The following is a 17,527-nucleotide window of genomic DNA, read 5'->3' as shown; positions in this document are numbered from 1 at the left end:
CCAGGACCTCCACATCCAGCAGGTTCACCTCCAAGATCGTCTGAGACCAGCCACCCAGACAGCTGCTGGAACAATTGGTTTGCACAACCAAACAATTTCTGCACAAACTGTCAGAAACCATCTCAGGGACGCTCAACTGCATGCCCGTCGTCCTCATCGGGGTCTTGACCTGACTCCAGCTCGTCGCCGTAACAGACTTGTGTGGGCAAATGCTCACATTCGATGGCGTCTGGCACGTTGGAGAGGTGTGCGCTTCACGGATGAATCATGGTTCACATTGTTCAGGGCAGACGGCAGCTGAGAATGTTCCAGTTCTTGCATGGCCAGCATACTCACCGGACATGTCACCCATTGAGCATGTTTGGGATGTGCTTGACCGGCGTATACGACAGCGTGTACCAGTTCCCACGAATATCCAACAACCTCGCACAGCCATTGAAGTGGAGTGGACCAACATTCCACAGGCCACAATTGACAATCTGATAGACTCCACGCGACGATGTGTTGCACTGCATGAGGCAAATGGTGGTCACACCAGATACTGACCGGTTCTGGGTCCCCAGACCCCCAATAGCGCAAAAAACTGCACATTCCAGGGTGGCCTTTTGTTGTGGGCAGTCTGAGGTACACCTGTGCACTACTCATGATGTCAGATCAGCATCCTGATGTGGCACACCTGTGAGGTGGGATGGATTATCTCAATATAGCAGATGTGCCCACTACCACACATTTGGACTGATTTGTGACCACTGTTTGGGAGGGATGGTTATATTGTGTATCTGGAATGAATTTTAGGTCTCTACGTCCATCCCATGGGGAATGGGAGCAGTAACAAAGGTGTTGCGTTTATATTTTTGTTGAGTGTATTAAAGGACTACTGTCACTGAACTGGCTACCATAAAGGTAATCACAAAGTTTTTTCGTAACTGCCCACTTTCGGGCTAAAAACTCTAATTTGTGGGCATGGTAATGAGACTCACGCTTACACAAAACCCTGCTAGCATATGCTGTGACTCTTATCTGACCCTCCTGCTCCTGATACAAGGCAGTACCAAGTCCCATAGTGATAGGATTGGTATTGATTTAATTTCAATTCAATTTTATTTATACAGCGCCAAATCACCAACAACAGTCACCTCAAGATCCTTTGTATTTTAAGGTAGACCCTACAATAATACATACAGAGAAAAACCCAACAATCATATGACCCCCTATGAGCAAGGACTTTGGCGACAGTGGGAAGGAAAAACTCCCTTTTAACAGGAAGAAACCCCCAGCAGAACTAGGGAGGGATGGCCAGCCAGATTTTAAGTCGAGGACAGAGAACCACTGGGACTCACTCAGCGTGGAGAAGGTCTCCTCCAAATTCGGGAGCGCGTAAGCATCTTTCACTGTCTGCAAATTGAGTTTCCTGTAATCAACACAGAGACACATGTTCCCATTCTTTTTCCTCACCACCACTATGGGCGAAGAGAATGGTGACGTGGACTCCCTGATTACACCTGGCTGTTCTTACAAATGCTTTTGGACAGCTTCACTGTGCTTAAATGGAATCTCATCAGACAGCTTACGCAGTGTTTTACCTGATCTCCCAAAGTCAAGTCATCTAGAACCACTAATGCAAGTGTGAGAACTTCAACCTCAGCACCCAAAAAGTCCTTGGGGAATACAACATTAATCTCAATGTAGCCTAGATAATGCATAGATTAGCCATTGGCTTCTTTAACCTCCAAAAGCTCAAGGATTGCTCTGATCTCATGTTGTGGCATGTTCTGATTGTAAAAAGACTTGGGAACTGTGGTAACCTGGGAGCCTGTATCCATTATGCAGCTATCACAATTGCCCTCCATTTGAACCTGTGCTGTAGTTTTTACCCCTATCAAACCTTTGGGTAATTTGAAATTACCTCGCTCAGCATGCAATGTTAATATCACACACTTCTTAGCGGTCACTTTAGGCTTCTTATCAGTCATATGTGTTTGACCCGTAGCATTTCCCATCTGTCTCACAACAGGGAATGTCTTCAGTTTAATGAAGGTGTGTTCCTTTGCTGGCGTTCCCATAACTGCTGACAATTCTTAGTTCCTTCTTTTTTGCAGCTACCAAGGCATGAGTTGAATCTGACTCGCACGTGGCCACAATGTGACCATCCTCTCCACAATGAAAACACTACCACAGTTTTGGCTTTAAAGTAGAGGTGCTGTGTAAGAGGGCCCTGGTTTGGTCTTTGCATGGTCAGGTTTTTTTAGTTTCATCTTTCTGTATCTGTTCTTTCTTAGAAGCTGTGGTTTTCATTTGTTCCATGAGGGAAATCAATTGGCTTTTCAGGTCAGCTTTTTCAGATTTTTTTAACCTGCTGATGTCGCTTGATGCAGATTCAGCCTGTATTTCACTTGCTGAACATTCTGTCTATGGGAGACAACCTTCAGTTTTGTAGTACAGAGGTGCAGTTTTATTCAACTACTTTCTGTTTCTTGCCTATGTTCTGCAGTACGCAGCAGCCACAAAAGCTCAGCAAGTGATGGGGGTTCTTGATTCTTAAGTTCTAGCTGCAGAACAGCAAGCAAGTCATGGTCTCAACAGCCACTGTAAAACTGTTTCAGGAAGTGTTTGTTGACCTGTTGTGGCTGTATACCTCCCCTATATACAATGCGGTCAATGCCACCTGCAAGCGATGCAAGTAAGCCATAATAATCTTGCTACGTGTTCATGAACCTCACCAACAGTTCCTCCCCATCCTCAGCTGTGCCAAATGCAGAGTCTGCAGGTAGGTAGTTGGTGGCACGTTGGGTCCAAAATGTCTAACTACATCTGAAGCTGGAATAAGAAGGCTCTTGAGTTTTTATGAGTCTTCTCCAAGTCAGAAACAGAAGTGTCCATCATTAGATCAACATGACCGTTCTGCCTAATTGTGTTTTATATAAATGACTGGCTACATACTTGGTACGTCAAAGACAACTCATTGGGCTCCCCTTCACTAAAGAAGTGAAAACATGATGGATCCTCCTCCTGAGCAGACAGTTGCCTGAGCAGTCATCCTGTTGGATTGTTCTGACTGTGTAGGGAATCCTGGTGAATCAAAATGTGGAACAGCATCTAGGACACTGATCAACAGATCCACTCTGACCTTGTGACAAGATTTAAACAAAATTACTTAATTTTGGTATTTCTTCCCTCTATTGTCACCTTGTAATTCATTATTGAATATGCTATTAATTCCCTGTGAAACAAGCTTAAAGATGTGTGCCATTTCATTCTTTATATTTACTGTTCTGCCGCTTAATTTCTGCCGCTAGATGTTTTAGCAAATGAATTTTTTGCTACCAGTGAATCTCTTGCCTAAATGATGGAGAGCCTTGTAGAAGAGCCTGTCTGTGTGACTGATGCTGTCACTCCTGAGAGATGGCCTTTTTATGCTGCACTCTGTCACATAGTGGAGGTTCTTATCATTGTCTTCTGTTCAGCAGCAACTGTATATGTCCTGTCTCAATAATACAACCTCAGCAGAAAAATAATGTCATCAGTTTCAAAATGAGCCTATTTTGTCTTTGCTATTTTCTGACACGTAAGCTAAGATAAATTGACTGGTTGTTATATAAAGTGTGACAAGCACTCAAAGCGCTTTGTACAACATGCCTCATTCACCCACTCATAGAAGCACTTTTGTTTTGTACTACACATAAGTGCTTTCTGTCACACTCTGATGAATGCATGACCTCTACTTCCTGAGCTACATCCACCCTGCATTACAATGGTGTATGCTAATATTAAGACAAATACAAAAAGTTGAGGTCAGCGTGCAGGAAATCTCTATGACCTAGCAGCTCAGGCTTCAGACTGCTCGAAGCACTCAGTTTCAGAGAGTTTTTCCTACTCTTGGCTCTGTTCGATGTCAGTGAGAGCGAATATATTTCTGTGTGGTCATCTCAGTCACACATCTGTGACTGTGAGCCACTCTTGTGTTTTTTAAGGCTAAAGTGGCCTGTTCCAGACAGATAACCTCAAGGGCTGCACCAGGGAAAAAGTAAATACTGTTGCCATAGTAACATGACGTTGTTACAGGTCTACAAAAAAAAGCTTTCTAAGCAAGAGGTTTGGCTGAACAATTTTTGAAAAATGAATGTGGACAATGTATGCCCATTCAACAGTTGTTACTTTTAACTATGACTACCATACCTTCCCTACATATCTATTTTCTAATTAGTTACCATTTCCAAAAGTGTTACAAGTAATGAGGTATGATCAAAAGATTCTGAGAACAGATCTATAAAATCAAAAGCCTTATCTGATATAAATATGGCCACTGTGACACTGAAGGTCAAGGAAGTTATAGAAGGCCAAAGGTGATGGCTGGTTGAGTCAGTGAGTGAGCATTGTCTTGGTGCAGGTTTGAGCCTGCACAAGATGGGACTCTTTTACGCACCACGGTTCTGATGTTTTGGCTAAATTTTCTCTGTCATTGTTGAATATCTTAAAAGAGCACGATGAGACTAAGGAGAAAGGAGGAATGTCGCTTCCTAATTTAAAAGAATATTTTCGTGCTGCACAGATACGCCAGATAACATATTGGTGTAGTGATGATTACGGGGCTCGCTGGAAGGATGTGGAGCTCTCCACACTCAATGTCCCAATCCAAACAAACATGGGTATGAAAAAGACCCCTGAATACGTAACTAAAGACCAAGATAGGAACCCGATAATATCCTTTACATTAAATGTATGGTATGATACAGTAAGGGAGTACAGGATTGGCAAAGAGCTTGGTTTGCTAAAATGGATAGCCTTTGATGAAGAATTTAGACCAGGAAAATTGGATCTTGGTTTTAAAAATTGGAATGAAAAGGGAATCACAGCATTTTGTTTATTAATCAAAAAAGGAGAAATTAAAAGTTTTGAAGAATTAAAACGGGAATACAACTTAAATAACAAGGATTTTTTCAGATACTTACAGGTGAGAGATTACTTTAATAAAAACATAAAAATAGAGGAAGACAAAATCCATCCTATTATAAAAATAAATATACTGGCATATAAAAGTGTTATTCCAAAAACAGTGTCTACCCTATACAAATGTTTGATGGAATCAAGACAGGAATCAACTGTATATGTTAAAGTAAAATGGGAAAGAGAGCTGAGTGAAGAAATCACTGAGAGGGTGTGGTATGAAACATGGAAAGAACATAAGAATACAACTCACTCATTGAGGTGGAGAGAATTCATCTGGAAAAATCAAATTCGCTATTTTATTACACCTAAGATTAAAAATAAACAAACCAATACACAACAACAATGTTGGAGGCTGTGTGGATGGGATGAACCAGACCATACACACATTTTCTGGAAATGCAGAAAAATTCACACTTTCTGGGTTAAAATTCACTCGGCTCTCTGTGATATATTAGGTTATATTATTCCTAGAACCTGCCTTGTTTTGTATCTAGGGTACTTGGAAGGTACTGTAGATGTAAAGGATCGTTACCTGGCTAAGATTCTCCTTTTGGCAGCAAAGAAGGCCATCACCAAAAACTGGCTTAAGACAGAAACACCAGGAAAGCAGCAGTGGGTAGCAATTGTGGAGGACATTATGGAGATGGAGAACCTTACATATAAACTGAAATTAAAGGAAGAACGCTTTTTGAAGGACTGGGGAAAATGGTTGACGTACAACGGAAGGGGAAAAAACAGACTGAACTGAATGAAGATGAGCATACAAGAAGAAAAAAAAAGTGAAATGAACGATGGAAATGTTTGACACCACAGGCATGTTTCCTTTTTTTCCTTTTGTTTTCCTTTATCTTATTTTTCTAATTATTATTCTATATGTATCTATATTTTTATACATATATATTTGTTTGTTTCTTTTTCTTTCTAATTTCACTGTCTTGAGTTTGTGACTCTCTTTGTATTCTGTTATTCTGAAGAAACTGTATGCGTAATGGACAGGTGAGTTGTTCAAATAAATAAAATAAAAAGTTAAAAAAAAAAAAAAGAGCACGATGAGGGTCTTGATCTTACTTTGGAAACTGTAGTCTCTTGCACTGAAAACTGCTCTACCACACTTGAGCTCTCATCTTCAGTGAGGGTCTCTCACAGAAAAGTTGGGGCGGTTTAAAAGAGAAGTGGATGTAAATTTAAACTTCTAAAAATGTACAGTAGACTGGCACACCACACAGCAGAAGCAGTCAGTCGAGTATATTAAATAAACAGATATATTAGATATGTTGAAGCACAGTCGTATAGGATATTGTGAGGCTGACAGCCAATGGTCTGACTGTTTGGGCACTGAGAGGGGAAAAGGTGCCCCAGTTGCACACACACGCCATCTGTTGTAGTTTAGGATAATCCTTCACTCTGAGCAGATATGAGGCAAGGCAAGGCAAGGCAAGTTTATTTGTATAGCACAATTCAACAACAAGGTGATTCAAAGTGCTTTACAGAGCATGAGCACAGTGGATCTTAGTGTCTTTCACCAAATCCACAAGAAAACGCCGTTGCATCATGAGGATGAAATTGTCATGGGTCACTACAGCCTAATAGTTTTTATAATCAGATGTACGTGACACTTTATTTTTAGCACAATTCTAATCGTCCCATCAAAACCTTGTTGCTGTTTATCCAAAGGATGTGAAGGTCTTTTCAATGTGCACTGCTGTGTTGACAGCTTTTCTGATTTTCTGGGTTCTGATACATTCTGACAGCTCCCAGCCTTCAGTGCTTATTGAGCCAGTGCAGCTGACACATTGATACACAAAGTCAATCAGCATAAGACACCCCCGGGTGCTCACATCCTCAGCTTAGTGTCACTTTCCTGTGACCTGATTCGGAAGTCCTGAACACCTATTTTATACCCCCATCCCTCACACCTCTTCCCTGAGCTGAAATGAGATGTAAGATTATCATCTCTCCATCAGTGTGCCATGTCTGTCTCTTGCAGCCTTAGGGTTTAACACATGCATTTATTAATGCTGAAGCTGAAACAACTGGACTTGTTTTCTTGTTTTGGAGTTCTCAAGCATATCACATAGTCTTATTGACCAGGAAAAGTACAGTTTATATTTATGTGCTAAACAAGAAAAGATTGGGTTCTAAGACAACAGGAAAGATGAGTGCATTTTGAAATGGATGTGAAAACAGTTTCCATTCCTGTACCTGTACGTCTTGTGCCTTATTAAACTCAGTCTCTCACAAACTTTGCTAAAATGGTTATTCTTCTAGCGGACAGCTCATGTAAATAAACGCAATGAAAAAATGTGGCTGCTCATTTAATATGCCATCTGTGTGTTAGACATCATGATGTGTGATGAACATTTTTCAGAGAATATGAGAAACACATATGTGGATCATGGGCACATTGGTGACGTTTTGCAGAATTTATTTCAAGTTTCTTGTAAAAATGGACAGTTTGTCCTTTCCAAACTCCCACTGTGCATGTACTGAATGTTTTGTGATATGATGCAGGAAGTAAAAGTAAAAGCCGTGAATTCATTGGAGCTTGGTATTTGTGTGTGTCTACAGGCGGAATCCCCTTCATTTCCATTTCATCACAGACTCCATTGCTCAGCAGATCCTGTCCTCCTTGTTTCATACATGGATGGTTCCTGCCGTCAGGGTGGACTTCTATGACGCAGATGAGCTGAAGGTGGGGAACACAGACTCCATCACCCTGCTTTACTGATTGGGCTGCTTAATGATCTCATGGCTACTGCTTTATTTAATGCGAAACATTATGAGCTATTTCTATTTAACAGTAAATGATCCCAACCCTTATTTCCTCTTGTGTTTCAGTCCGAAGTCTCATGGATTCCTAACAAACATTACTCTGGGATTTATGGGCTAATGAAACTGGTACTGACAAAGACCCTGCCATCAGATCTACAGAGAGTCATCGTTCTAGACACAGACATCACCTTTGCCACTGACATTGCTGAACTCTGGGCCGTCTTCCACAAGTTCAAAGGTAATGCAACTCCTTTTCTCTCAGATGGCCCCGCCCCTCCCTGTTTGGTGTTTCTCTGTATTATTGTAGAGTCTTTGAACTCTGAACTTAAAAATGCAAAGCTGAGATAATTTGGACATGCAGAGGAGTGAGAGTGGATATACTGAACAACAGATGGTTAACATGGACTGAAAGCATGAGGAAAAGAGAAAGACCTCAGAGGAGGTTAATGTATGCAGAGGCTGGAGGATACAGGGACATGGTGAGATGAAGACAGATGATCCAGCGTAGCAAGCTCAAAAGGAAGCAGCTAAAAGAAGGAGAAAAGAATAATGATAAAGAAAATAAAGTGCCACAAGGTGACTGCTTTTGGGATTTGGTAAGAATAAATAAAACTTAGTTGAACTAAACATACAACATTCCTCTGTTCCCACTTTTATGAAATGTAAAAAGCTTAGTTTTGTTATAGAAACTGTTGTCCAGACACGTTGCTATTATTGTTTCTACTGAAAATGTCAAGCGTCCTCATATCAGTGAGAGTAACAGAAAAACCTCTCTGTGTGATGCACTTCAATAGCGTCGCAAACTAAAACCTCCAAAATGTTCTTATTCTTTAATCAACACTTCTCCAGTTCTACCTTCATAAAAGATGTGATATACTGGATTAGTTTCACTGACGTGCACCTATAATTTGTTCTGTGAAGTATGTGCACTGGCCTGTTCTGTTCTTCTTATTCTAAATGTGGGAATTCTTCTTTGTTTGGATACCTAACCTGCTTCAGTATATTGAGGATACTACAGAGCTCTACATGCTGAGCATGTTTGTCCAGTCTAATGTAACTGCTGGGAGAATGGGCCTTCTGGAGGCATGCAGCCGCGAGCTCTTCAACAAGCGACCCTCCTCCCAGCTTCCATTCATAAGCGAAAGCCAGGATCACGGGGCAATATTTCACCATCATATGATCACAGTTTGATTGCGTTAGTGTAATAACATCATGGCAGGAGATGCAATTTATATTTAATTTACACATTAAGTCTCTGGCAAGCAAATTGACGGGACACAGATCAGACCACAGAGACCCGTGTCTGAATTTCTGCCCCTGCCCTTCTACACAAGATGGGGCTACGGTGAAATTTTCCCTCTGAACGGTTCCTGATGCAAATCCAGAATGAGTGAACTTCTCACTTAAGACAGCCTGTGGAAAGAGAGAATCTGAGCATAACACAGAATGAGTGGCCCCGGAATCTGCAAGAAATTCCACTTCCTGACCACAAACTAACGAGGAGTGATTTATAAGGTGCACTATCTGAATGTACATATGTACCAGCCGGCAACGCAGAAACATTACAAGTTACAAGTAACGTGTTATTGTAATCTGATTACTTTTTTCAGGTAATGAGTAAAGTAAGGGATTACTATTAACCCCTTACTTCACTCATTACTTGAAAAAAGTAATTAGATGACTGTTACTTTCTCATAAGCACGCTGCGTTACTGCGTCACCAAACCATGATTTTGTAAAGCGTAAAAAAGTAACTACATTACTTTGAGTTTGATTCTGTAAAAAGGGACAGAAACATTAATAATGTGTACTTTATTGATCCCTGTGGGGAAATTACTTTCTGCATTTGATCCATTCACTCAGTGAAGCAGTGGGCAGCCACTAAGCAGGCGCAGGGGAGCAGCGTGTAGGGACGGTACCTTGCTCAGGGGTACCTCAGGGTAGCCGTTCAGTGGATTCAAACCCCCGACCTTCCGATCATGGGGCGACCACTCTACCTACTGAGCTATCTCTGCCCCCTTAGCGTCTGCTGTGAACTGTGCGTGGGAAGAAAATCTGAGCAAACACCGAGCACACTGCCACAGGAATGTGAAATTCACAGAGAAACCCCCAGATCCCCCCACTGACATGAGTGCTACAGTACCGGGCAAACCTCCACCCGCCCCACTCCTGCTAAACAGGTGAAAATAGATTTAAGAGCAACAGGACTCAGTGCAGCTGAATCTTTGATTTTATTTAATCTTTGCTGTGTTTTACTTGCATCTATTTGAAAGAGTGAGTGTAAACACAAAAAATTATTTTATTTTATATTTTTGAAATATGCAGAAAACAGGTTTAAATGTTAAACAAATTTCTTCAAGTCAAAGACAGCTACATATAATTTTTGCTTAATGCAATGTGCATAAAATGTAAACATTAAAACTCGTAAAACAAATTTTAAAAAGAGACTTTTTTCATTTAATTTTATATGATGGATTATGCAGAAAAAATAGAATTGGGTTGAAAGGTCTATTGTTTTATTACGTATTCAGGTTGTGTATCATATTTTTAACAAGTAACTGAGTACTAACGCAACTAATTACTTCTGAATATAAGTAATCAGTAAAGTAATGGGATTTCTTTCTTGGAGAAGTAATCAGTAATTAGTAACTAATTACTATCTTCTAGTAAGTTGACCAACACTGCTAATAAGTTCATTAAAAATAATATGTTGAAAAATGTTACAGGAACCTAAGCTATTTGAGTTAGTAGTGTGTGTGAATGGGTGGATGTCTGGCTGTGTAAAGCGCTTTGGGGTCCTTAGGGACTAGTAAAGCGCTATACAATACAGGCCATTTACCATTTTAGTAGGAGTGTTTTTAAAAAATAAGTTTACATTAATTTATTTTAGTTTGAGTGTTTGGGTTTACAGCTAGATTACACCTCTTAGGGTGAGTAATTGGGCCAAAGAGCTGCGCCCTGTCTCTGTCACTACCACTCACACTCCTGCTTAGTTCAGTGTCAATAAAAGTGATTTGATTTGATTTGATTTGCTGTAGGAACATTCGGACAGTGCTGTTTTTGATGTATTTCATGATGCAGTCTAACACTGAATAACTGTTCCCTGTGTTTTTTTTTTCACTTGGAACTCAACTAATTTCATACAAATATTGTGGCCATCCAGTTTGATTAACCTTTATAAACTATAGCTTTTTGTATTTGAGCTCTAATTATCCTGCTCAGGCAGATCTGCGTTCTTTGTTTCGTAGCCTTTGTAAAGGAGCACCCTGCTCTCTGCTGCCTGCTGCAATAAGCTCTCATTAATCTTCCTTATAGCCTTCATTAAACCTGCCACCACTGCACCTATGCTCTTCTCTCCAGGCTCCCACTGCCTCTTTCCTCAACCTTTATCTCTGCCCAGCTTCCTTCAGTAATCTCTCACCTTAAAGCCCGCATACTCCCCTCCTCCTCTCTTCTCTTAATCTCCCAGTTATATTTAATTCCACCCACTTGCTGTCTTTATACTTTTTGTTCAGTGACTCAAAAGCTTTAAATGTATGAGTGAATTCAATTCTTGCTTCTTTTTATTGCAGCGTGGTTCCATTTATGAGGCAGCAATTAAAGTTTTTGACACTTTGTTGTGAATTTAACATAAAAGCTGGTTTTATGATATGATTAGGTTTCTATTGGATCTGGATGTTATGATATTTGACCCTAAAGTGTCTGCTACTCAGTGGCATGTCTAGAAAATTTTTGTTGGGGGGGCCAGGTAGGGGCACAGATTTGGAGAAGGGTGGCAGATTTAATTGGCAGATAATGTTTAAAAAAAAAATTCTACCAACCGTTAACCATAATTCAATAATCCTATAAACCAAATGCACTTTTAACTCTTATTAGAATGAGATTTTAACCACTACGGTGCAAAGTTTTTAGATACTGCGTTGATAAAGTACAAGAGATACAATCAGTGCTTTGTCAGTGTTTACTCAGCATTCAAGGACAGCAATATTTGCATAGTATTTTTACTGACATATAGTGCACATATGTTTTGGGCAAAAACATTTTTGAAAATTAAAATACGAACATTTGTAACAAACAATTGACAAATTAGCCAGTTCCAATGCAAAACTTTATCTGCCTATTAAAAAAAGAAGATAATCTTCTCACAAACTGGTGTTTGATTTTGAAACAGGAAAAAAGTGGGGAAACAAATGAAAAGACTAACATTTGAATAAAACCTGAAAGCAAGTAAATACTTTCTATGCTGCCTTATGGTAAACTTTGGTAATATTGATAAAGAACAACACTGGCTGATGATAAAATACAGTCAGCTGGCATGGTGACACTGCCAGTATTAACCTGCAGGGCTGGACTGGGACAAAAAAATTGGGCATTTTTACTACAGACCGACCCACCAGGTATTAAAGCCATAAAGCCTTTGAATGAAAACAAATGCTGTTGTGACAGTGATGTACACAGTCTTGTTGGTATATGTATGATTTCTATACATTTTACGTCAGATAAAAACTTTGGTTGTAAGATTTAGATAATTATTTAATAAAAACTAGGTATTTTAAATGAGAATAAGAAAGAAAAGTAATTTCTTTGTGCCCACCTTTCCCTGTTAATGCCCTACCTGGCCCCCTGGCAAAACTTTGCTAGACCCGCCCCTGCACAGTTACCAGCTGTCAGCTACATAAAAAAGGATCCTGGGGTTATTTGTCTCTCGGAAACAGTTCATAACTTCCCTTCAACTCATTCATGTCACCTAAAAGGTAAACCTGTTTCTCCATCACCTGTTCAGCTCTGATGGTTCAGTAAGGACATCTCCTGGTTTCATCTTCATGTTTCCCTCTCACCACATATCTAAACAGACATCATGACCAGCAGCTTTACAGCTGTGGCTCCAGCAAACATCAGCTGATACTAGAAATTAATATTAAATACATTCTAACAACAGCTGATCAAGCTTAAACGTGCTGCTGTTGTTTAGCGCGACATCCGCTGGTTTCCTCTTTCTGGCGCAAAGTGGGCGATAAACAAACAAGAGAGAAAAGCCGATCAGCTGATCATTGATCAGTTTCATGATTGAAGTAGCAACAGGAGAGGGAGGGGGAGAGAATGAGAGAAGAGGCAGCTGTGCAGCATAAAGACAGAATAAATCCAGCTTTGTGTCTTTTTTCCATTCTAGCTAAAGTCCGGGACAAACTGCGTCTCTTCTCAGCTCGATACGAAACGCGTAATATTTTCTCTGAATGAGGGACCATTCCATTTTTAAGGAGCCGTTGGCAACTCTACTAACTAACCTTATGAATAAAATAAAGTTCACTATCAGTAACATCATAGCACCCACCCAGCTGTATAAAAACTCCGTCAAACTGGCTAGAACGCAGTATGAGTTATTGCAACTGACAGTAAAAAGTCAGCAACATGAAAATAAACTCCACCTAAACTTGGTTTATATCTGACCCAGATAGACTGCAGGTCATAACTTCTTACCTGAAGTTCAGTTCACCTGACACTCGGACTGGTGGCTGCTTCGGGTCTCTCCTCCTGCCTCCCCTTCCCTCATCCACCTGTTGCCTCTGTGGAAGCCCCGCCATAGCCACCACCAAACAACGGAGTTATTTCTACACATCGACCTGCATCTGGCCAATCCACCACCTCTCATTGTTCATGCCATTACAAAAAAAATAAAAAATAAGTCACTGGGGATATGCCCGGTATGCCCGATGGCCAGTCCAGCTATGTTAACCTGCAACCAAATCTGCAGCTCCATACAGCAATGTTACGACTTAGATTATATCTTATAACTCATAACTCTTATGTTAGCTGCCCTCAGTAGCATACTGTCTGAAATATTCCACAGCTGCAATAATTCTTTAAGTGTTATTTTTTCCTTGGGATTCTAATTTCACCGAAATTTACTAAACTCAACAAACTTGATATTACTTACCGGGACATTTATTCTGTCCTCATTTTCTTTCACCGAAAAATTGTTTCCTGCAGTGCCATCTTTCGCGCTTGGCTCTCCTACCTTTGCTAACGTGATGCGCATAGCGCAGAAGCGATGCTGCATTCACTTACACTCGGATATCTGAGCGTCACCGTGAAAACATAATCGGACATTTGATATTTGATTGAATTTTATTGTTTGGCCTTTGGGGTGGCACCTGGGGTGGCCAGTCTGGTTTGGGGGGTGGCCTGTGCCCCCCCAGGCCACCCCGCTGGACACGCCATTGCTGCTACTGATGCGTCCAGCTTCCAGCTTGGTGACCTTTCTTGCAGAGAGACAATTGATAGGAGAGAACTCCACACAGAAAAATGGTAAATGGCCTGTATTTATATAGCGCTTTACTAGTCTCTAAGAACCCCAAAGCGCTTTACATATCCAGTCATCCACCCATTCACACACACATTCACACACTGGTGATGGCAAGCTACATTGTAGCCACAGCCACCCTGGGGCGCACTGACAGAGGCGAGGCTGCCGGACACTGGCGCCACCGGGCCCTCTGACCACCACCAGTAGGCAAGGGGTGAAGTGTCTTGCCCATGGACACAACGACTGAAAAGCCCCGGCCAGATAGTGAATTCAAACCCAAGACCTTCTTGCTCTGAGGCAACAGTTTTTCACTCCACTATTAAGCTCATGTTATGTCATTCATGCAGTTTTAATCTACTGTTACTGCTATTGAAACACTTTCTCAAATGATGCAATCAACCCGCTCTAGAAACGAGCAGATTGTTTCTATAAATTCTCTTATCTAAACAATCTACATACGTCCTTTCAAAGTCTTGCTGAACTCGGAGTGCGGAGTAGAGAGACATTGGACCCAAATGCAGACGCTTTGGACGGACTTAAACCAAAAGTGAGCCTTTATTAGCAGCGGAACAGGACACAAATGCAACATGAAAAGAGACAACGAATAAACTACAAAGCCTAAACTGGGAAGAAACTAAAACATAGGCTCATAGCAAAATAACCGGCATGAAATGGGGAAAGTAGAACCCTCAGGGGAGATACACAGTCCATCCAGCAGCAAACCTTAAATACACAGAGGGGTAACGAGAGGATGGGAAACAGGTGGGAACACAGCTGGAGCTAATCTAACAAAATGAGACAGAAAACATGAGACATTCACAAAGATGCAGACTTGAGGCTGAGACATGGAGACACGACTGACTAGGGAGACACAGGAAATGCAGAACATAGAGACAAGGGTGTCTCGACATGAAACAAGGAACACCGACTATACGCAGGCTAGATAAAAGTTGAGGAAGAACTAAGATCACTATGAACCTAAGAAATAAAGATAACCAAAACCATGAATAACAATAATCAAAGAATATTATATTATATAAATCAAAAAACACAAACACTGGGTCACCAGATCCAGGACTGTGGCATACAGTTATTCCTCCCAATATAATCATGATGTTTTGTCCTCATCCCTTATGAAATGCCTTTATTTTTTTCCTCAAAATACTACAAATCAGTAATTACTAATGACATTGCAGCCACTGTGCAGCAGGTTAAAGTTGAATGAATTGAAGGTTGTGGAGATAAAAAGGTGCTTGTTTGAGACAAAAAAAAAAAAACAAAAAACAAGTGAAAACAGTCATGATATGTATGTGTGTGGCAGGCCAGCAAGTTCTAGGTCTGGTAGAGAACCAGAGTGACTGGTATCTGGGGAACCTGTGGAAGAACCATCGACCCTGGCCAGCACTGGGCAGAGGCTTTAACACTGGTGAGTACCTTATAACCTGCTTTTAGCATGTTAGCTGTGTAAAGCAAAGTCTAGATGACTGAATTTAAGAAAGGAAACAAAATGAGAAAATGTGAATGAGAAACAACACTTCTGGCACTGCGTCTAGCTGGTCTTAAGGAAGAGCTGGCCTTCCTTAAGACCAGCTAGACGCCAATCACTCTGTTTCTTAAGCTACCATCTTTGTTTGTACCTTTTTTGTGTGTGTGTGTGTGTGTGTGTGTGTGTGTGTGTGTGTGTGTGTGTGTGTGTGTGTGTGTGTGTGTGTGTGTGTGTGTGTGTGTGTGTGTGTGTTTGAGCATGTGTGTGTCCACTTTACAGGGGTTATTTTGCTCCTCCTGGATCGTCTGCGAAAGCTCAGATGGGAGCAGATGTGGAGACTGACTGCAGAAAGGGAACTAATGAGCATGCTGTCCACTTCCTTGGCAGACCAGGTAAGACACAAACACAAACACACACACACACACACACACACACACACACACACACACACACACACATCACAATTGTGTCATTTAAATTGTGAAAACAGCTGTATTTGAAAGTAGTATTTTCGGACTTACATAATTAAATAAACCTGTTGTGCTTTCATATACTGACAGCACAGCATTATGGTGCTGCACCAATATAAAAATGTCCTTTAAATTTGACAACTCTGCATTCAGTGACAGTTAAAATCTGAATAGGAATATCTCACTCTGGTACTGGATGAAATCACCAGGAAAAGGAGGTTGGGACTGGTGGGTAAACCTGCCATTATAATAAAAGTCATTAAAAAAATATTTTCAGTTGTGTATAATTAGTATGAGTATGTTGCATCAAATGTTGCAGTCAATAAAGGTTATAGACTGTACAAAAAATGACATGTTGGATATTGATGATTGAACTGTTCAAATGTTTCTTTAATTTGTTGAAAACAAAATGATGTGACAGCAGTTACTGGAAAACAAAATCAACTCTGGCCCCTTTGGGGTCAGAGGTTGGGTTTCCCCCCCTTTGGAAAATGGTTCTGAAGGTCAGTGATCCACTATTGGTTTTTCCCCCCCAAAAAACCCCCAAAAATTCACTGGCCACAGCAAAGAGTAGGGACCTGGGAGAGAAAAGTACCAGCATTTTTCTTTTTTTTTAATTGGCTGACATCACAGTTGAAACACTGGAACATGAACACATAATGGTAAAGGTTCCCTGCAAAAGTCTAAATCAGGCGTTAGTCTTAAGCTGGGCTCACACTGTGCAATTTTTTCAGTCGCGCTATTCAGCTCCTGCTCAAACTGTATGATTGAGTCGCAGGGGTTAGAAGTTCATAGGTCACGATGCAGCGTCTCACACTATACGGCCTGATCTGATGCGACCTGAGTGCTCACACTGTGCGTCCATAACATGAAGCTTATAACACAAAATGTGCCTCTCGCTCCCCCTCTCTGTCTTTCACTCACACACACACACACACACACACACACACACACACACACACACACACACACACACCACCATCAACTTTGCTAAATTGCTAATGAAAAACATTGATCAGGCAGCTGTGACTGAGCAGCAATGTATAGATCCAACTATTTTCATGGTTGTTGTGGTCGTGATAATTTTGTGAGGCCACATCGAAAAGACCCAGATGAACTTGCCAAAGTTCTACAAGTTGTGCCTCCATCATACGCTGCACTGCCGTGTTGCTCCGTCTTTTCACTTTCATTTCTGTGTTTGCGCGTGCGCAGTGTGAGAGGCTGCAGTGACAGCCTCACAACAGGATTTCAAACATGTTTGATTTTCTTACGACCAAACGATTGATGATCGGGAGCTGGTCGTGAGGTGTTAATCGTTTCTTGTTACCCCACATATACTACACCAGGGGTGTCAAACTCAAATACACAGTGGGCCAAAATTCAAAATGAAACAAAGTCGCGGGCTAACGTTAATATTTATTGAAAAAAAAAAATCTTCCTCCAGATATAAGAATGAATCTTTTCTTATGGACTCAAACAAGTTTAGCTGAAAAACTGAATATGGAACAAGCAAAGCTTAATACTAAACAATATATATATTAGCTATATA

The 17,527-nt window shown here is 40.9% G+C and overlaps 1 protein-coding gene across 3 annotated transcripts in view; it reads left to right on the top strand.

Moving 5' to 3' along the window:
* large1 (LARGE xylosyl- and glucuronyltransferase 1) overlaps positions 1-17,527 on the top strand; it is a 69,251-nt gene that overhangs the window by 31,985 nt on the left and 19,739 nt on the right. For all 3 annotated transcript variants that reach the window (XM_085247092.1, XM_085247090.1, XM_085247091.1), the window contains exons 5-8: positions 7,516-7,639; positions 7,786-7,957; positions 15,344-15,448; positions 15,788-15,900. In XM_085247092.1, the coding sequence (XP_085103218.1) occupies positions 7,516-7,639; positions 7,786-7,957; positions 15,344-15,448; positions 15,788-15,900 (514 nt within the window). The remainder of the gene's footprint in view (positions 1-7,515; positions 7,640-7,785; positions 7,958-15,343; positions 15,449-15,787; positions 15,901-17,527) is intronic.

The sequence above is a fragment of the Mchenga conophoros genome, linkage group LG15, assembly GCF_057382185.1.
Source record: "Mchenga conophoros isolate Kocher_MC1m ecotype Shallow Benthic linkage group LG15, M_conophoros_male_GT1.1, whole genome shotgun sequence".
Classification (NCBI taxonomy): domain Eukaryota; kingdom Metazoa; phylum Chordata; class Actinopteri; order Cichliformes; family Cichlidae; genus Mchenga; species Mchenga conophoros.
This window is presented reverse-complemented; position numbering and strand designations above follow the sequence as displayed.